Genomic DNA, 21,383 nt, shown 5'->3' on the forward strand with positions numbered 1-21,383 from the left:
GGTGTACCACGCTTGGCTCCACTGGCCAGAAGCAGGCCAAGCAGTCATCAGCATTCTTGGGTATTAGTCACACTTGGCTGGTTCAGCAAATGCTGAGCAGAAGCTATAGGAGGCAGATTCATGGATGTGTATGCAAATACACACGCCGGCCAGGAATGCCTGGCACCATGGGGAAGGAGGCACACCAGGCAAACTGAGGATGTTGCTGAATGGACAGAAAAACCTCAGAAGCCACAGGCAAAGATGTTCGTTGCCAAGTCTGACTACCTGAGTTCAGTCTCTGGACCTACACGTAGTAAAACAGAAGGGACTCCCACAAGTCGTCTTTCGACCTCGACGCATATTCTGCAGCATTTGTGCACCAGCGCACCTCAGAGGCCTGGCTCCCTCTCACTAGCTGGAAGAAGAGTCAGACGCTGCCACACCCTGTTGGAAGCCCTGTCACCCTTAGTCGTTCTTAGTAATCGCATGAGGCTGGGTGTAGAGGCACCTGGGAGATCGATTGAGCAGAACTCTGGATGTCTGCAGGGCTTTTCCAGACCCGGGTGGGTGAGCTGGAAGTAAAAGCCTAGCCCGGCATGTGGACAGCAGTGTCCCACAGCTGGGGGCCAGACTCAAGAGGACAGGAAAGGAACGACCAGTTGGGCCCTGGGACTCCCTTCTCAGCTTCACCGCCCACTGTGACCTGAAGTCTGTCACACGTGTTCTGCCATGATGGGAACTATGGGCTAATGTAAATCTGCCATTGCTTATGTCAGGAATGGGAGCAACATAAAAAGTCAGGCGGCATCCAAAATCCATACCCCCAGGACGCTGCAACCCAGGGCCTCCCTAAGCCTCACAAGGGCTCCCAAGAAGTCAGGTAAGGTGTGGGCTCTTCTCAGCCCTTAGGAAGTTGCTCTTGGCCCAGCTGGCTACAAAGCATCTAGGGACCACTCAGCAGGCCCAGGGCTAAAAGAAAATGGATCTTTAGCGGTTCCAGAGAGATTGCCACCGAGGCACTGGTACATTTTCCCTCAGATAAGTCTAGAAGGTCTGAAAAAAAGGAGAGCCCCAGGCCACACCCTCCAGAGGGCGGAGCCATCATCAGGCCACACACACAGAGGGCGGGTCTAGCCTCGAGCCACACCTTCAGAGGGCGGAGCCAGCCTCAGGCCAAGTACTTCAGAGGGACAAGTGGATATGATCCGTCAAGTCGGCTTGCTTCATCTCCAAGGAAAACTGGGTGTCTGACCGCTGGTTGTCATCCTTGTGGAGAGACTTACCCACGTGCACACAAACTTTTATCCCACATTGATCCTCTGGCCTCTGCCTGTGAGCCTTGCCTTTTCCCTTACTGTGGGGATGACGGGAGCCCAGCGATGCCCACAGCAGCAGCGGCATGTCCTCCAGCATCTGTCACCAGTTCCCACTTGTGAGGAAGAGAAGAAACCTATTCACTCATGTGAAGTAAGGCACAGACAGCAGCCTGTCTACTTTATTCAAATAATTAATTTCTTTTCTCTGTGAAACTGAGTAGGACTAAAGAGAGGAGAGCCCATATATTAAACTCTTAAATAGATCCTTTGAGTTCAGCGTCCAGTCAAGGAGAGGCACGGGTCACAGGTCTTGTCCTAGGAGATGAGGTCACCAGGACCCTGTCCATTAAGGGAAGATAGCAAATTCAGTTCTTTAAAAAAAAGTCCCCAAGGAGAAAAAAAAATAGAAAATCCCCAAGAGTTCCTGAAGCCGAAGTAGTCTCTTCCTCCTCGGTGCTGCCCTGGAGCAGAGGTTCCAAGCCCGTTTCGGGGAGACGCAGGCCATGAATGCTCCACCCGGCAGGTCCCAGCATGACGGAGAGCAGGCTGCGTGCCCGCGCTACTCCAGCTTCCAAGTGCAGGTCGAGCACTCAAGCGTCTGAGCCCTGCAGAGACAGAGAACGGGGAGGTGGTGTCAGCGGGCGCGACGCTGGAACAGAGCGCTTCTGCTTGTTTATTTTATTGTCATGTTTGAGACAGGAGCAGTCATGTCTGAGCATAACGTTGGCTGTACTAGAACTCCATATATAGACCAGGCTGGCCTAGAACTCATAGAGGTCCAGCCCACTCTGCCTCCTGAGTGATGGGATTAAAGGTATGCATAGCCACATGGGACCTAGTTTATTTTTAGTGTGTCTGTGCAGGTGCCCACCAAGGCCAAAAGATACAGGTCTCTGTTCCTAGGAGTGTACAGTACTCTCTCTCTCTCTCTCTCTCTCTCTCTCTCTCTCTCTCTCCAGATGGCTGGGGAGACTCTATATTTAAAACTGGCTCCTGGGTTCTTACCTACATTTTAACCTGGCCTCAACCAACCTCTTCTCTGCGGGCTGCTGAGGCTACAGAGTGAATTGAAGGTCACATTGGACAGCTCAGTGAGGCCCGATCTTCCCATCTCAGAGGGCGGGAATACAGCTCCTCAGTGGATCTCCAGCCTGCATGAGCCAGGCCTGAGGGTCACTGCTTGAAGTCTTGGCTTTGATGGCCCCAACCCTCCAAAATTTGATGTGCTTGATACAACGAGTTTCAGAGACAAGAGGTATTGACAACACCTGTTCCAGGCCAATCCACACCAGGCTGGCTGGTAAACCCTGTATGTGGCATCTCATTTAAAAGGCCAATCAGGTTAGCACTGGCTATAGGCTGGTCTGAATCCTAATGGAAGGGAGGGAGGCGAGGGAAGCAGTCAGGGGGTGGGGTTCTCTTACACACTTTTCTCTGGAACAAAACCATCAGCACAGCCACTGAGGGAGTCCTGACAGTCAAACTGGACATCCCACCTCCAAATCCCTACCTCTTAGTGAACCAGGCACTTAAAGTCACTCTGACAGAGCCAAGGCTGCACACAGGACTGGAGGAAGCCAGCCTCCCGCTGTGTGACATGGAAGGCTACGGGGCTCTTTGTAGGGATGGAGCTGCGTGTCTCTTGTCTCTTATCTGCAAGCCTGACACCTCATATACTCTTAGAGGAGCCCAGCAGTGAGGTCTGTGGGAACACGGGCTGCCCTGAGCCAGCCAAGGCTGAGGCTGTTTATCTGGGTGGGCATGACAGGCCCTGTGCGGCTTAGGATCTCCATCTCCATGGTCCTCCAGCTCCGTCCCAGTGTGAAAGGCCTCCTTTTGCTTTGGTCTAGCATTAATCCTTACTAGCCCCCTCCCCCACCCTAATCCAGAGCCCAGAGTAAGCCTCCATTCTATAAATAGTTCCCTAGCCAGTCACCATGGAAACGAGATGGGGCCAGGGCTGTCCACCTTAGTGGACAAGTCCGAGAGAAGGTTTAAAGGACCGGAACTTCCGGGCAGTGGTGGCGCAGCACTCTGGGAGGCAGAGGCAGGTGGACTTCTGAGTTCGAGGCCAGCCTGGTCTACAGACTAAGTTCCAGGACAGCCAGAGCTATATGGAGAAACCCTGTCTCGAAAAAACAAAATCCAAAAAACAAACAAAAAAAGGACCGACTGGTACTTCAGCCTCGGTGGCAAGGCGGGAAAGCTCACCTGGAAATCACGAACTTCCCAGGTGTGGGGAGGTGCTGTTCTGGTTCACCTGCAGGGAGACAGGAAAACCAAGTGGTGCGTGAGGGGGTTTTCTTTTCCCTTCTAGGACACACTGTGTCCCTAGGAGCTCCCAGGTGACAGGGCCTAGGTGACTGGTTTGCTTGTATCCATCGGTTCTTCACTCCCTGGCCTCCACCTCCCCTCCCCGCAGTGCCGGCCCAGTCCTTAAAGCTGTGATCTAAAAGAACACTTTGGTGTTTTTTGGTTTTGCTGGGTTTTTTGGTCTCCACACAGGACATCTAGAACTCATGCAAAGGAAGCATGTGAGCCAGGTTGGCTAGGCACATCAGTAACCACAGTGTCCACAAGGGTCAGCACCTCATCTGGCAGACGGGAAATCCCAGGACAGCAGGCCATGCCACAGAAGCACAATCAGCGTAAAAGTATACACAGCAGGCCAAAACAGGCAACAGCAAAAAGCTGCTGTCCCTGAACTCAGACACTGATAACCTGACCATTAAAACGGCAGCTTCCACGGGCTGGTCCCACACTTTATTTTTCTAAAATGAATGAAACGCAGGCTGGGGAGGCTCAGCTGGAGTGTTTGGCATGCAAGCCTGAGGACCTGAGTTCAGTTCAGATACTGGCACCACCCAGACAAGGGGTTAAGGAGGCACACAGCTGGGAAGGTGGAGGCAGGAGGATGCCTGGGGTTCACTGACCAGCTGGTGCAGCCCAATTAGTGGACCCTAGATTCAATGAGAGACTCTGTCTCACAATACAAGGTGGAAAAGATATGTGTGGAGATCAAGGGAGATGCCTGATGTTTGCATCTGGACTCCTTGTGAACATGTAATCATGTAAGAACATGCAGCAACAAACAGGCATGCCAGGTGACCCATCTCAGGACCATCCTGCCAATTGAAGGACAGCATCTCAGCCCCAAAGGAGCATCATGTTAGCAGAGCGAAGCCCACGCTGTCAGATGGTGAAGGCTCTGCTGATCCTGACATTGCACAGAAGGCCCCTCAGGGGTATGTCAGGATGGTGGGCCCAGCTGTGGGAGGTGTAGGGAAGCCTGGCTTGTGGCCACTTAGTCACACACCCTGTGACCCTGCAGCTCTCATTCCCTGATACAGAAGAAAAGTGTATCTGGGGATGTGCTTGGCCAACTGTCACCTTAAGTGGATGGGGTTTAAGTTAGAAACATAAAGTCTTCATAGACTCTGAACATCTTCCAGTCAGAGGACAAGGGGCTCAAGAAAAAGATTGCTGAGATTGACCATAGCTAGATGAGTCACTTAGGGACACCCCTGACCCAGTACTACCCAGGCTCATGACAGGGAAGTGTCATCCACTGCCCTGCCCTGCCTATCCACCCACCCACCCACCCATCCACCTACCCACCCATGCATCCATCCACCCACCCATCCATGCATCTATCCACCCACTCACCCATCCATCCATCCATCCATCCATCCATCCATCCATCCATCCATCCATCCATCCATCCGTCTACCCACCCATGCATCCATCTATGCATGAATCCATCCATGCATCCATCCATCTATCCATGCATCCATCCACCTACCCACCTATCCACCCATCCACCCATCCATCCCTGCATCTATTCACCCATCAATCCACCCACCCACCCACCCACTCACCCACCCATCTACCCAGAGCAACATGGATCAGCTATGAACCAGCTCTGAGCTGGGGCCCAGCCAGGGAAACAATAAGCAGAACCCCACTCTGACTTTCTAACCTGAAAATATCCTTTCAGATTGGCTGGTGTTTTATAGTCTCCTTTCAAGACCTAGGAAAGAACATAAGTGTCACTGTGGGAGAAATGGCAGAGTGAAATCCAGGTCATCACTGACACATCTATCCAACCACCCATCGATCTGTCCTTCCATCCACCTGTCAGGTACACATTTCTTGACCACACCCCTCCTTTCATTTATGTATCCTATTAACCCACCCATCTACCCATTATTCTAGCTATCTCTCACAAATCCATCAGTCTGTCCATTTACCTATCACCAGTTTGTCCATCCATCCACCCATCCATCTATCCATCCAGCAACATTTATTGAGTGCCTCTTATTCTACATACATGAGACAGTGTGAATCAGGTGACTGGAGTGCTTGTTCCCCCACAGCATCTGTTCCCACCAGGGGCACAGATGATTTGCAGGTAACAGTGCTCACGAACCACCACAGGCTTGAGAAGCCACGGGATGTGGCAGGAAGGCAGTGAGGCAACGGGGTGTGGTTGGGAGTGACCCTGGGTTTCTGCACCCACATAAGGAGTGAGACCCAAAGGACAAGTAAAACCAGCCAGCTTAATCAGAGAAGAGAAAGTACTCAGGCCGAGAGTAGGACTGACGCCTTCAGGGTGTGGACAGCCCTGTCTGTGGCCTAGCTCCTGTGCCACAGCCACCAAATGCTTGCAGCCACAACAGTCAACTATACGGGAACAATCTCATGAGAGCGACTCTCATCACAGAGCTACCGAGGACCAGGGCCTGCGACGGGGAGACAGACGGCCTGAAGTACCCAAGCTCCCATGCCTGCCCACTGGCTCCCACGTGGCATTTCCTCAGAGGTGTCCTTTTGCAACAGGGACTGAACACCATGGAGATCAAGACAGGGCCCTTGCCAAGGCCAAAACCCCAAGGAGGAAATGTTTCTGGCTCTCTGGGAGAAAATTAGGCACTGTTTCATTTTAAATAAGAAAGATTCAAACAATTGATCTGATTGATCCGACAGCAGCGTCCACTAGGATTCCTGTTCTACGACAGCAGCGTCCACTAGGATTCCTGTTCTACGACAGCAGCGTCCACTAGGATTCCTGTTCTACGACAGCAGTGTCCACTAGGATTCCTGTTCTACGACAGCAGCGTCCACTGGGATTCCTGTTCTACGACAGCAGCGTCCACTGGGACTCCTGTTCTACGACAGCAACGTCCACTGGGACTCCTGTTCTACGACAGCAGCGTCCACTAGGATTCCTGTTCTACGACAGCAGCATCCACTAGGACTCCTGTTCTATGACAGCAGCGTCCACTAGGATTCCTGTTCTACGACAGCAGCGTCCACTAGGATTCCTGTTCTATGACAGCAGCGTCCACTAGGATTCCTGTTCTACGACAGCAGCGTCCACTAGGATTCCTGTTCTATACAGCAACAGAATCTGGCTTTTCCTAGGAGCTTTAGGCATGTCCCCCTGGCACACACAACTGCATATATACACACACGCACACACACTGACACATACACACACATGCACCCACAATGCACACACACACATGCACACATACACGCACACACATATGCACAAACACAAAGAAAAAGGAGGGAACCTCAGTGTGTCCTCCTGCTGCCATGACAGCTTCTGGATGCCCAGGGCTGGAGTTCTGTAACTGTGTTACTGTGAGGGCTCTGCTTTTGAGTATAGACTATTGTTACTTGCGATGGAACCCAGGGCCTCATGCATGCTGGGTGAGGACTCCGCCACCACACCACACCTAGACTCTTTTTATTTTTAACTGACACAATCCACCACTCAAGATGCTGGATGACGCCAAACTCGCTGGACTGTGAGCTAGTGAGTGGCTCTTATGAAATGTCAAAGTCACTCACTTCCCTGAACCGTCTCCACCACAGAGGACAGTGATTTCAACAGTTCCCAGTCTGAGAAATCCACATGATAACTTAGGGGACAGAAGTGTGGTCCATTCTTTCTTTATGTATGTTTGCTCTCAAGTCTCGAAGGGACACACACACACACACACACACACACACACACACACACACACACACAGAGCCAGGGAGACAGAAAGGAAAGGATAAATAGGACTACACATGAACACAAGCAGCCTGGCAAACAGGAAATGCAGTGAAGTAAGACCCAAGACACAAACAGATCTGCTCTGAGAGGGACAGGGTGAGAGGACACCCATGGGCCTTTTGGCCTGAGGCAAAGGAGAAAGGCCTGCATCTGTCCATTATTTCCCTCAGGCAGAAACGCAATGGTCAGGAGCCCGAGGCTGGAGTCCCCATCCTGCCTGAGCCTATGTTCACACTCCCGTGTGCACACACTCACCCGGTGTGTGTTGTTGATGACAATGGGGTCGGGGTTCCCATAGTTGGGCGGATTCGCATACGGGTCATAGCCAAGCCGGGCCAGCATGGGGGCAATCTGAGCCATGTCCCTCACCACGTCCCTGGGGATGTGGCCAGACCACTTGGAGAGAGCTTCCAAGTTCACAGGTTTGATGACCTGGTCCGTGGACCGCTCAATCCTGCGGAGAGAAGACAGCCTTGTCAGGTTGGGGGACACTCCTTGCTCGGAGGCTATGGGGCAGGGGGATGGATGGGCAGCCCTTCCCCATCATCTGTGAGGGCACAGCCAGGGAACTGTGCCTCATGTAAGCTGCACGTATGAAGAAGCAGAGCTCTGGTCAGGAGCCATATGCTCTAGTGAGGCAGTCCAGCTTCCTTCACTTGTATACACACATGTGTACATATATGTGCTGTATGCATGTGTGCACATGTGTGCTTGTGTGTGTATGTGTGCACATGTCCGTCATGAGCATTCGTAAGCCTCCAGGTGTGGGTATCCTCCATCACTTTTCCACGTTGCTTTTTGGCCGACTCTCCCTAACTTTACTGTGTCTGGTTAGGCTGGCCAGTGACCCTCCAGGATCTGCCTTCTGCTCCTTCGGACTCAGGAGACAGGCCCTGGCAACCACGTGTGGCTTTTTATGTGGGTGCTGGAGATGCTGAACGCAGCCACCATGCTTGCACGGCGAGCACGTTACAGTCACGGAGCCATCCCCCAGCTCTTCTTTTATTCACGATTATTTTTCAACTTGTTTATTTATTTTTATGATGTGTGTGTTTGCACATGATGTGTAAGGGCTGGGTATGTCCACAGTGCATGTATGGAGGTCAGAGGTCAACCTTCTCTCCTTCTGCTTTTATGTAGGTTCTGGGTAACAAACTCAGTTTCTGGGCTTGCACTACAGACCCCTTTACTTACTGAGCCATATTGCCAGCCCTGCCTGTGCTTCCTTAAAAAATAACTCATCGTATCTACAGCTAACATGGGCGGCTTGGCCTCGAAAAAAGAAACCATCAAATACTAGTGTGGAGGCTGAAGGTCCTGTGGATGCCAGCTTCTTGTAGGTGCCTGGCCTTCTGTCTGCAGCGGGATGCCCATGAATTGTCTGTGCTTTTCAACAGCGTGAGATGGCTACAGGGGAGGAGAGACCCAATTCCCAACTCTTTCCCCATCACACAGAAGGATGCTGAAGCTCAGAGAGGCACAGACACTTGCCTAAGGTAGCACAGTTCAGGAAGGGCAGACTCGACCTGCCGCCTGGGGCCTGGGAGGAGCTGTGGGGCCCCACTCACTTGGACAAGGAGACGCCCCCAGGCTTGCCAATGAGGTCCTCATGGTGCAGGACTGTGTCACTCCAGGCGATGCCCAGGAAGTCCAGGATGCGTTTGAGTGAGCGCCGGGGGTGCAGCACCAACTGCTCATAGTACACGGGCAGACACTTGTCCCTGCCCACCTCCATGCACTGTGCGTACATCACCTCGATGGCCTTGTTCCACTTGGTGAGGCAGTCTCGGTAGCTGCTGAGGTCAAAGCCCGCGATGGTGACCTTGCGCGTGATCATGGAGTGCACGGATGCCCGGCCATCACGCACCATTAGCAGGAATTTGGAGTTGGGGAACAGGCGTGCCAGGTAGACGGACGACTTGAGTGTGAAGGGGTCCTTGTTACACAGCACGCGCGCCGGCTCGCCGTGCTTGGCGATCACCTCCAGGATGAAGGCCTGCATGGCCGCGTCCAGCACCTCATCCGTCACACCTGCCTCGTCCAGCCGCAGCTTCTCGCGGCCAGACTTGGTCCAGGCCTGCCGCATGGCCAGCACGCGAGGGATGATGCGTGTCTCCTCCCCACAGCGCACCTCAGGGTGCGCGTCCAACATGGCGCGCATGAGGGTGGTGCCACTGCGCGGGACGCCGCCCACGAAGATGAGCGGCATGGCTTTGCCGTAGCGGTACTCCACGTGGTCGGCGCCGAGCATCACCAGTTCCTCCTGCTCTGGCCGCATCCTCCGTGGGCTCCGCGCGCCCCCGAGCACTGCCCGGCACTCCAGTACCTGCTGCCCAAGCTGCACGGCGAGCACCAGGGCCAGAGCACAGCCGGCGGCCAGCAGCACCTTACGCACCGACAGGCGCATGCCCAGCCAGGGTCGCAGGCCCAGCCAGGGGGCCCGCCTCATGGACGGGTCAGCAGGCCCACCTGGTATGCATCTGTGGAGAGAGGGTCGGTGTCAGCAGGCCCATCGGGACACAGGCAGGATCCTGGGACGGCAAGCTCATTGTCATGTAGGTAAAAGTACCTACTTGGTGCTTCCCCCCTCCCCCCAGGGGACACCACGGTGGCCTCAGAGTCTCAGGTAGACAGCAAGACTCAACCCTCTCACTACCGTGGCTGTGGGGCCTCCCTAGGTGAGCTGGAGTTCCGTATCAGCGATTGAGCTGGCTATCAGTTAACAGAGGGCAGTGGTGGTTATTATTAAAATGTGAGAAAACACCAGCACAGGCCTATAAACAAGCTACTTGGGTAGCTGAGGCAGGACGATTCAGTTCAAGCCTTAGAGTATTTAAAAAAAAAAAGTAGGGGTGGGTGCAGGGAACCGCAGAATGAGCCGGACCTTGTTGCCTTGAGAGGTATGGGCCATAGGTTCTTCAGGTTCGAGTCCAAGGCTCCTGGGGCACAATGTGCCTTCTAGGTCCTGAAAGATGGAGACACTCCCACAGGCTGTGTAGCATTCAGGCCATTCCGAGTCTCTCTGACAGGACTATTGGTCTCAGACATTAATCTTATGTGCTTCGTACAGCTTACATCATTGTATCCCGGCAACTACAACTGTATTGATCCCGGCAATTTCCACTATATTCTGTTCCTGATAGGGATATACAAAGTCTGATAGCTCTCAGTAAAATTGTCACAGCCTGAGGCTGGCTGTGTGTGGCCCCTCCCACCCAAGCCTGGTTTAATTTCTCAGCAGCCATATCAGGTAACCATGGTGCAGTATGCAAGTGCAGGCGCTTACAGCCAGAGGATGCAGCCTGGTGGGTAGAGTGCCCCCTCCGCAGCATTCGCAAAGCCCTGGGCTTGACCCCCAGGGCCACATAGACTAAGTAGCCACGTGGTAGCTAATGGTTGTCATACATCCAGAGTGTGGGAGGTGAAGGCAAAGAGACCAGGTGTTTGAGACCAGCCCGAAACACAGGAGGTCCTGCCTTGGAAAAAGCAAGCAAGCAACAACACGACATGGGAAGAGCCTGCAGGCCTGCCTGACTCCTGTAGCACGGGCAACAACACAACATGGGAAGAGCCCGCAGGTCTGCCTGACTCCTGCAGCACAGGCAACAACACGACGTGGGAAGAGCCCGCAGGCCTGCCTGACACCTGTAGCACGGGCAACAACACAACATGGGAAGAGCCCGCAGGTCTGCCTGACTCCTGCAGCATGGGCTGTGTTCTCAGCTCCCTGCACAGCTCGCTCAGTTTTGCTCATAACAATGAAATGAGTGTGAATGACCAGGACCTGGCACGGAGGAGGGAATGAGGCTCGGAGAGACGCCCACTCTTACCCAACAAGAAAGCAGTCAAGCCAGGATCCAGACTGGGCGCCCCCCCCCCCCCCCGTGCCCCACGGCAGGGGTGGTCTCCTGTAGCACTTTTCCCCCATGACAGGGGGCTCTGTCTTCCCCCCACCTGCACTTGGGACCTGTTCATCAAGTTGGCACTTAAGTCCAGGGGCCAAGCCCAGGACCAGGCAGCGAGGACAGCGGCCTCCACAGCGCAGGTCCTCGTGAAGAAGTGGGGACTCATGGGGACATGCTTAGTGTGACAATGAGCTGGCTGCTGCTGGAAGCACCCAGAGGGAGGAAGTGCTGTCCCAGCTGGGAGCTGGTGTAGCAGGACTGGACCACAGTGGGGTGCTGGGAAGGAGGCTCCCAGCCCAGGAGAGGAGTGGAGAGCGGGCTCCTGGGCTGCAGGGAAGGGAAGGGAAGGGAGTGAGGACTGAGGACGAGCAAAGCCCCCAGCAGGCCCCCAGCGGGCCCCCAGTGGGCTCCCAGCAGGCCCCCAGCTGCTCCAGGGCACCTGCTGGGCTCTGTACTGGAGCCTGACAGCCAGATACTGGTGATAGCTGGGAGGAAAGTTAACACACCTCCTCTCCCAAGGCCTTGCTGACCAGAGGTTAGGAACTCGGCAGTACTTTTTCAGACAGGGGCTTCCTATAAAGAGCAGAGCCAGCCTCTGCCTGGATCGCTGGAAGCCAGGACAAAGGGGAGTGCTGTGTGTTCTCGGCCTTGCCCACAAGGACTCTGAGCCTGAGTCCCCAGCCTTCCCCTGGCCTCTTGCTGGAATCAGCTGCGTAGGTTCAGATTTACCCACAGATATCCCTTCTAACTCTGTCAGCATTAGGGGTTCACACTGGGAGGTGACAGTCCCCTGAGAAGGGTAGCAAAGTCCTGCTGCAACTGAGCTCAAGCTGAGGTCTAAACAGCGGACGACGGCACTCACAGGTGGCAGGCGGGGTCAGGGTTCCTGAAAGCAGGTGAGAACCCTGTGTGACCGGAGTTGCGAGTGTCTCAGCACCACACGAGGGGAGACATGACATCGGAGGCTTGATAGAAATCATCATGGGGCCGGGTTCAGAGCTTGCCACCATAGGGGCATGGCAAGAGAAAAACGGGCAACCCTTGAGGAAGTAGACTCAAGCCTGGAGGCCGATATGTCGAGGCCACGGTGGCCATGGTCGGGACTTCTGGGGGACACCCATCTCTGGGCAAGTCAAGTTTCCATCTCTGCCTCAGACAATCTGGGACAGTCCCCTGGGCTTAACGGGCTGCATGGTTGGGAAGTGCCCACCAAGGCGGGTAACTCTTGCCCAGGGCCAGCAAGTTGAGCACTATACCACAGTGGGGCCTCTTCCAGAAGAGAAACTGCTTGCCTCCTTCTGCTAATGCTGTGCTGCTGCTTTCTGCTCCAATTTTGGGTCTGTGACGGGCAAAACTGATTCCAAGGCACGTTCAGGGGACAGAGCAGACTGCCAAGGCCACAGCCAGTCAGGTACTGAAGAATACCTTCTAGTGCCTCACAAAGCTCGCCCTGTGGGCCTGAGATCCAAACTCTGCCACTTACAACTACTGTTCTGCCAAGACACCCTAGGAGCCACCAATCACACTCTTGATGGAATTAGAACCATTGCCCTTAGGGGTGAAAAGGTCCTGTGTTGGGGGGGGGGATGCTTTAACTGTATGCTGCTTACAGAATGGGGCTGTACAGTGCACATGCATGTGTGTGTGCATGCGTATGTGTGCCTGTGGCCGGAGACTGCCATAGTGACCCCAGAAGGAAAAGGTTATGGAGTGGCCAGTTTGACTCCTATTAAGTCATTCAGAATCTAAAGTCTGGCAGACATCCTGCCTGCATTTTGTGCTTTTATAATTCTAGAATGCTCAGAGCTGCACAACCAGGGTCAAAACCACGTTTTTCCAGAAGAAATCGGCTTGTCTTAGGCAGGTGGGATGAGCCCGAGGGCAGCTTGAGGAACTACTGCTGTCCTAGCAGTGAAGGCAGCAGGCAAACGTTCTGCAGAATTGGGTTCAAATCCCACCTCTGCAGCTTGCTGGCTCACGATGTAGACACAAGGCGTTTCTCTCCAGCCAAGGAGAGCAGGGATAATGATAATCATTTCCAACATCATGAAGATTGGATGGTGTCCTCGGGAGGCACTCAGCAAGCACTGCCCAGGCTGCCCTAGAACCCACAATCCACCTGCAGTGTCCGGTGTGCTGGTATTCCCAGTGTGTACCTGGCCCTGTGCAGAAAGTTTGCCCGCCCACCCAGTGCTGGAGACAGGGAACATGCAGCATTAAGGGGCTGTGTCGGAACAGCGGGGTCTCTGTGTAGACTCACCTCCCTTGGGCGCCCTCATTTCCAAGCACCAGTCCTCGAGCCTGGTCACCCCGGCTTCCTGCCCCGGCAGTCCTGCAGAGTAATGGAGATGCTGTGTCAGGGCAGGCTGGGGCTCCCCAAGGCACCAGACAATGGCCTTCAGGGGAGAGACCTTTGCTGCCATGGGGAATCTCTGTCAGCCTCCCCCCTCTTTTCAGTCCTGGCATCAGGAAAAGCAAACAATACAACAGAGTCCTGTCACTACCCAGAGAATGCCAGGCATGATCACCCAGGATGGGCACTGTGAGCTCCCAAAGGGTACTATGTATCCAGGTATGGCATTCCCTGTAGTCAGACAATGCCTGGCTTCCGTCACCCAACCAGTGCCTGTGTCTTGATGTCCCATGGAGTAGAGAGGACCTTCCTGACCAGCTAACTCAAGAACTAACAGTCTGTTTCCCATCTCCGTCTGTGAGTATTCATAACTCAGCTCTAGCACCATGCTTCAGGTTCAGGCTGTATCTCCCCGGACCTAACATGCCAAGAGGGCACTCACAGCCTGGGAGGGGCCCGGGGAAGGCAGGCTTCACAGACACACGTGATCATCTCACACTCTGTCTCTTCTTGGTCCTGTCTGTCTCAGATGCTGGGGTATGGATGGTACAGAACATGGCTCTAGAGATGGGAGAGTCCCTGTCCTTTGAGACCAGAGTCTCAGCTGCCCTGGTCTCTACACAGGGGCTGCTGGGAGGCTTCAGCCAGACAGACGAACCTGGAACACCAGCAGTGACCACCCGTTTGTGTCACAGCAGGGAGGAGCAAGGAGTAGCTGCCCGTATCTCAGTCTAACGTCTCCAGAGAATTCTCTCACTCCTCACCTTTATCATTTAGTTTGTTTGTTGGAGTTTTTTTTTTTCTTTCTGTAAATCCAGCCCTGTTAATACAGTAAGGCTCAGCTGGAGAGGGGGGGTCTCACCTTGCTCCTACCCCACAAGACTCAGGCCCAGGACTCCTGGGCATGGTGGCTGACTCCCCCTAGGAAGAAACCAAGCAATCCAGAGAGGGCAATGGAAGCTTCCAGAGAAGCTGGAGGCAACCTGCCTGCCCCGGAGGCCCTTGAAAGGCTAAGTGTTCCCAGGTCTGCCAACCCCATAGCTGGCACCACTCACTCTCCGAAGAGCACAGGCTCACGGAGACCCACGAACCAACCGATGGGCCTTCCACCTCAGAGCAGGCACAGGGATTGGGAAGAGGTTTAAATTCAGCCAACTGAATAAAGTGAAAAATTCGCTTTGCTTTGCCTTGGTCATATGCCAACGGCTCGGAAACCACTGGAGTGAGTGGGGCATACCATACTGGATAGCCCTGACCTACACAGGCCTCTGTGCCCTGGAGTGCGGGGTGCTGTGTGCACACCCTGACCTACACAGGTCTCTGTGCCCTGGAGTGCGGGGTGCTGTGTGTACTCAGCTCCTGAAGGTTCTGTGTACACAGTCTCACCTGAGCTAGGAGGGAAAACTGCCTGTGTTGACTTGTGTGAACTTCATGTTTGTTTTACCTGGACAGTAGCATGGAACAACTATTTCCACTGCATTTACAGTGTGCTGTGGTGCAAATCAATTTGAGGTGTTTACAGTACACAGAGGTGTGCCAGCAAGAAGGCTCAGCAGATAAGGGCGCTTGCTGCACAAGCCTGACTTGAGTTCAAATCCCCGGACCCAAAGCGATATGGAGAGAACTGACCCCACAGAATGGTTCTCTGACCTCTACTCAGACACGGCCCCGTTTGGCCCTTCACATATGCAGTGGTACAGTAACAGTGTGCGGAAGATGTGCACAGACACTAAGACCTTTCACGTCTGTGGAGGAGGGGGAGAACTCTGCAGGAGCACCAGCCTCAGAAACTGTCAGTATACCACAAACCCCAAAGCAGCAGCCACAAAAGCAGTCATAGGCTGTCAGTCTCTATTCTGGAACCTTCTACTCAGAGGTGTGGTCCACAGCTCTTCTTTCTTAGGGAGGATCACAAGTCAGCACTCAGCTAGGAGCTATCTACATCCTCCCATCAGCCCTGTGCTTACACATCTGGTTCCGCCTCCTAAGGGCCAGTCGGGTCTGTCTGTGAGGATGCAGGGATAACTGTGCCCGAGGGCAGAATCACTAAGGCGTTTAGCCGACTGGCGCCCACAAACAGGCAGGAGAAAACGATTAAGAAACATTCGGATGCTCCCCACAGAGCCCTGGTGGTCTGGGACGTTTTTCTCCTAAAACAGCTTCTGACCCCGTGGCTCACACCATTTCCCTGTGATAAGGCACCAAGTGATTATCAGGTTTTCCATGTGTGCACCAGGCACAGAAATGGTGCAGACCGCCTGCATCCAGACCCAGAGGCGTGGCTTTGGCCTACCACTGCCCGATCTCCCTGAGCCTCTCTGAGAACTGGGGCATCATCACATCCAACTTAAAATGGCAGTGGACTCCTGGGCCTGGGAAGGGACTGTCAGTGAAGCTGTGCAGGGGTATCTGCCCAAAGCAGGTGCTGCCTGGCGGGTGCCACGAGGTAGGTTCATCCCATTTAGTGGAAGAGGTCGGGGCTCTGCAAGTGACATAATGAGCGGTGACCACACAGAGAAAAGTCAGTTTCCAAACTCACTTGTCCTTCAGTGCTGCTGCCCGCCCCCCCCCCCCCCCGCAAGACCAGTGTTCCCTCCCCGCTCTCCCCCATGTCACGCAGCTCTCAGAATGACCCGTCAGGGGAGGGGGGACCCGTCAGGGGAGGGGGGACCCGTCAGGGGAGGGGGGACCCGTCAGGGGATGGGGGCCTGTCAGGGGATGGGGGCCTCATGGCAGCTCTCAGCTCCTCCCCTAGCTGCTCAGGAACCATGAGGAAGGAAGAGGGCAGCAAAGGCAGACAGATCTGAGGGAGCCACTTACTTCAGAGCACCTGCCCCAGGAAGACAGCGTTTACTGGGCACCTACTGTGCGCCTGCACCACTCACACTAGGAGGATTCGGTGAGAGCAGAAGGCAAAGGGAAGGAGCATCAGGCTATCCTCAGCTACGCAGTGAGCTCAAGGCCAGCCTGGGCTACATAAGGGATGCAGTGCTGGTGCCAAGTACACACAGAAACGGCCAGTTTGAGGAACAGACAGCCACGGTGGACAGAAGCAAGTGACGTGTTGGCTCAAACCCATCTAGCTGCGCTTTCCAGGCTGGCGTTTCCCTGCGCTCAAGAGATCAAGAGGCTCCCAAGGAAAAGGAGCTGTGTGCAGAAGGGCTGGCAGGACAGGGACGCAAAACAGGTTAGGGCATGGCTGCTGCTAAACTTGGGCAACATGCAGGGACATGGGGGAGGGCAGGCAGGGGGGCAGGGGGAGGGCAGGCAGGGGGATTGGGGCGGGCAGGAAAGGGGCAAGGAGGGGAGCAAGCAGCACCAAGGGCTTCAGAGCTATTGTCCCTCTCTACTGTCACTCTTTTGTCTCTGTCTAACTCTCCTTTATGAATCAACTGCCTACAGGGGTGAGGCATACAAATCAATTGCCTACAGGGGCAAGGCATACAAATCAACTGCCTATAGGGGTAAGACACACAAATCAACTGCCTATAGGAACGAGGAATACACATCACACAACTGGAAGCTAGGAGGAACACCCCTAGCCGTCTCTTCAGGGCCCACAGTCTTGTCCTGACGTGATCTGCAGTTTTCACCTAGAGTGATGGAGAAAGGACCTCAGTGGCATCCCTTCCTGCCCTTCCGAGGCCCTCACTGGGAGCGGGGAACAGGGCCTCCCACTCCAAGGCTTGGTGTCCTGGGTTGGTCTGGGCCAGCTCTGTGATGAACACAGGTGTCTGGGATGAAGCAAGTCACCTGGACCACGAGGCTTCTGACAAGGCTGGCATGCAGTCTTCACTCAATGCATAATAGCATTTAAATTAGGACCACTGCCACGGCACCCTGTGCATCAAGACCTTATGGACTTGGGAATCATGGCAAGAACAGTCCTGCTATGTAGGTCAACAGTGGCTTCCTGTCCTGCATACCCCGCCCCCAGCTTCTGGGTGCAGCCTTGAGGGTTTACAAGGTGCTTCACTGAAGACTTCTGAAGTCAGATGTGCGCTGAAAACCCACCATCTCTGTCTCAGCACAAAGCTTAATGTAGGTGCTACATGTGACTGAAGGTAGCTGTGTTCGCCTTGGATACTTCACAGTGCCATGCGGCAAGCTGGCCGGGGCTTATGGCTCGGTGTGCAGGCAACCCAGGACTGAATGCCTGCCGGACAATGCACTATGGGGCAAGTCCACAGGGTGAGACCAAAGTGTGTCTGGGTCTCAGAAAGCCCAACAGGAGGACTTGAGTAGCCAGCTTTGGACAGAAAGAGAAACATGCTGAATTCTAGGACGTGATGTTTGATCATTCATAAAACTCATGGACATACATGGAGCCCTGCCTCCTGCTGATAACCCAGCAAAGTCCAAGAGACCCACGAGCGCTTGGAGGTTAGCTGCGGGTTACTCTGTTGTCTGAGATGGGGACTTGCAGCCTTGAGCTCCAGATTCCCGTCACAAGGATCCCCGGCGTGTACTGCTTTGTCCAATGGGTATATAATTTTTACATACATTTTGGAGCTAACTTGGGCCTCACAGACAGAACTATTACCACTTTTTACTAAGGCACCAGTGGGTCCCAGGTGTGTCTGAAGCTATAGGCTCTTAAACCCCCTGCACTGTTCAATGCAGGCCATCAGGGACAGTCTGCCCGGCGCCCGGATTAGCTCCCGTCAGCTCAGCCTGGGCCTGTGGCAAGGCCTCACTCTGGGCCTCTGTGCTGAGAGGCCCCAAGGCCTCTGTCCAGGGCAGTACAAACAGGAAAGGGCCAGGACGACCTTGCAGGAACCCAGCTTCCTGCAGCCACATGGCCTCCTACACAGGATCCTGTGTCCACTCAGCAGGAAGCTGGGGGTGGAGGCTGGGCACTGCTGTGGAGTCCTGCACACCTAGCTGTGGTCCATCTCTGCTGACTGCAAGCAATGTGGGACACATGCACACTTGTGTGAGAACATACTCGCACATCACGTGTGCACATAGACATGCTCCTGCATGTGTGTACACACTCATCTCTCTCTCTGTCTCTCTCTGTCTCTCTCTCTCTCTCACACACACACACACACACACACACACACACACACTTCCTCTCTGGAACACCCCACCCAGAACAGCTTCCTCGAGGTCACCCTTGTGCTAACCTTCACCCGGTTTTAGAACATGCTGACAGAGCAAGCACTCACAAGGTTTCTCTCTGAACCCAGACTGGCCTCTACTTATAGCAGTCCTCCTGCCTCAGCTTCACAAGTGCTGACATTACAATGTGTGACTATGTGTGACTCCTAGCATATCTTATTTCATCTCTGGAAAGTGAACTCAAAATTCAATGTGCTTCCCCAGAGTCCTGCCCTCAAACAGCAGCACAAAGGCAGTGGTGGTCAGCCTGCCCCCCAATAGCGTCTGCCCCTAGAGAGCGTCTGCCCCCAGATAGCGCCTGCCCCCCCCCCCCGATAGCTCCTCACATCCCCCCTGTGCCTGTGGTAAGGCTGCTGTACACAGTACAATCTGACTGTGGCTGTGTATAAACGTGTGCACACACACTGTGCAGGGCACTGCACTAAAACTACCGTCACTGTTGCTGAGGGAATTGGGATAAGGTCTCAGTCAGTAACCCTGGCTGGCCTAGAACTCATGATGTTTCCCCTGCCTCAGTTTTCCAATATGGGATGACGGGTATGCACCATAGTACCCAAGACATTTAACGGTGGCTTACTGAAGTCAACAGTAAAGCGTGCAGAATCGTGACAGGCAGCCTCTGCCTGCCTCCATCAAGAGGTGTCAAGTGTGAGGTGTCATGGCACAAGCCTGTGATCCCAGCACTCCCAGGGTTGATGATCAAAAATGGGAGGTCAGTCTGTGCTACACAGTACTTTTAAGTCTAGCCTAGACTATATACAACCCTGCCTAAAAGAGGAAAGAAAACACTGACATTGCTGCCATATACCATGCAGTCAGCGTGAGGCTCTTCTGTGCGTGTCACGACACATCCTGTGTGAAGCCATGCATCTATGGCTGACTCAGAAGACACAGCGTGACCCAGGGTTTGCCTTTCAGCAAGTGCTGCCTCCCGGCCCACTCTCTCTGAAATGCCACTTAGGTCACACACCCAGCATTCAGTGTGTGCTTCCTGCGGGCTGGTCATGGGGAACGTGACGTCATGTCTTACAATGGTGGCAGTTTGTGTCCCAAGTTAGGCAGACAGTTTTTCGTGACTGGCTCATACTAGCTGTGGGACTCTGAGCCAGCAGGTCACATTTGGGGAGTGCATCTGAAGGTGGCAGCTGTTCTGAGGACGATGCAGAGGTCAGGCTATGGCAGTGACGGCCACTGTGAGCATTATACTGGAGCACAGACAGGAGCCTGCCCACAGGTGAGATCCAGCCAGCAGAGCAGAAGCCCAGGTAGACATGGGGCAAGATAGTACATGGGTCAGCCAGGAGAGGACACCACACACAGGGCAGCCTAGAAGCAACACCTGATATAAGGACAGACGCACCTCACAGCAAAGCAGCAGCCAGCAGCACACAGGCCTCCTAGACAGCCCTATGCACAGGCAGCCTCTGTAAGGGGACAAGAGATCAGAGGCTGGCACCCAGGCAGGGGTGGGGCAGCCCAGCACTAAAACTGTCCAATCCACAGGACACCCCCCCCCACCTCTGCAATCTGCAGACGCCTGTCACAGAGTGGTAAATGTAACAAAAATGTAACAGAGGCTTTACGGAGACAGACACCTGTAACAGAGTGGTATAAATGTAACAGAAATGTAACAGAGGCTTTAAGAAGACTCAGGGAGCAACAGTGTATCCACTGAGAAAAACCAAGTAAGACTGAAATGCATCAGCCAGGTGAGCAGATCTAAGGTCAGGGGAATGTGCCAGGAAGACACACCAGGCTTCTCTTGGTGGCACACACGCACCTTGTGCCACACATGTGTCACCAACATGGAGCCATTAGATAAGATGGAGTTCTTTTCCCCTCTGTGTCTCCTCTACTTACTGGCAACCCGGGTCAGCCTGCACCTTCAAGAGTGAAATGACCTCAGGGTCGAGTCTGACCACAGGCTCTGCACGAGCAGCTACAGGGAGGGGTGACGAGACACATGTTAGTCCACCATCAACAAAGAAGGGTGACAGAGGCAGAGGACAGACTGACAGTCCCAGGCAGGGATGGGGAGGGGTAGCAATAGGAGAGCTGCTCTGTTGCAGATCCTGGGAGCATCACTTGGCCTCTCTGGGCCTCAGTTTCTACCCCATGTGAAAGAGGTGTTGCATCTCTCACCCATAGGGCTGAGTGGAAGATACTGGGGCAAGGCATCTGAGTCACCACCACCACCGGCTATCTCCACACACAGAGTGGGACACACATGTGCAAGATGGTTTCAAGGGCACAGCATCACGACTTTAGTACAACCCAGTTTAAGATACTCATAGGCTACTCTCGAAGGTTCAAGTGCTTTAACTCCAGCACTCGGGAGACAGAGGCAGGCAGGTCTGAGCTCCAGGCAGCCTGGTTCACTCAGTGAGTTCCCTCAAGCTCTGTGAGGATGGTGTTTGATACCCAATCACAGATGAGGGCCAGGAGGCTCAGAGAGGGTGAATACCTCCACTAGAGTCAGGACTAAAGCAAGGCCTGACCTGGGCCAGGCTTGGAGACTGCTGCCTCCAAACTCACTGCGGGGCACCTGGGGGCACAGGAGAGAACAGCACCCTAAGGAACACACAGGCTTGCCCCGAGGTGTCCTGAGGGCAGTGGCCTCAGTCCAGCTACCGGTG

The 21,383-nt window shown here is 54.1% G+C and overlaps 1 protein-coding gene across 7 annotated transcripts in view; it reads right to left on the reverse strand.

Moving 5' to 3' along the window:
• Positions 1–1,445: 1,445 nt before the first annotated feature.
• Tpst2 (tyrosylprotein sulfotransferase 2) overlaps positions 1,446–21,383 on the reverse strand; it is a 41,236-nt gene continuing 21,298 nt past the window's right edge. For 2 of the 7 annotated variants that reach the window (XM_052167526.1, XM_052167525.1), the window contains exons 2-7: positions 13,531–13,602; positions 8,934–9,845; positions 7,621–7,819; positions 5,278–5,328; positions 3,510–3,558; positions 1,446–1,903 (exon numbers count right to left, since the gene is read on the reverse strand). In XM_052167526.1, coding sequence (XP_052023486.1) covers positions 3,517–3,558; positions 5,278–5,328; positions 7,621–7,819; positions 8,934–9,814 — 1,173 coding nt within the window. In that variant the 5' untranslated portion in view covers positions 9,815–9,845; positions 13,531–13,602 and the 3' untranslated portion in view covers positions 1,446–1,903; positions 3,510–3,516. Of the gene's footprint in view, positions 1,904–3,509; positions 3,559–5,277; positions 5,329–7,620; positions 7,820–8,933; positions 9,846–10,249; positions 10,331–11,776; positions 11,878–13,530; positions 13,603–21,383 lie in introns of those variants that run through there. The other 5 variants (XM_052167528.1, XM_052167527.1, XM_052167522.1 and 2 more) reach the window with 5 other exon arrangements.

Source organism: Apodemus sylvaticus, chromosome 22, assembly GCF_947179515.1.
Source record: "Apodemus sylvaticus chromosome 22, mApoSyl1.1, whole genome shotgun sequence".
Lineage (NCBI taxonomy): Eukaryota > Metazoa > Chordata > Mammalia > Rodentia > Muridae > Apodemus > Apodemus sylvaticus.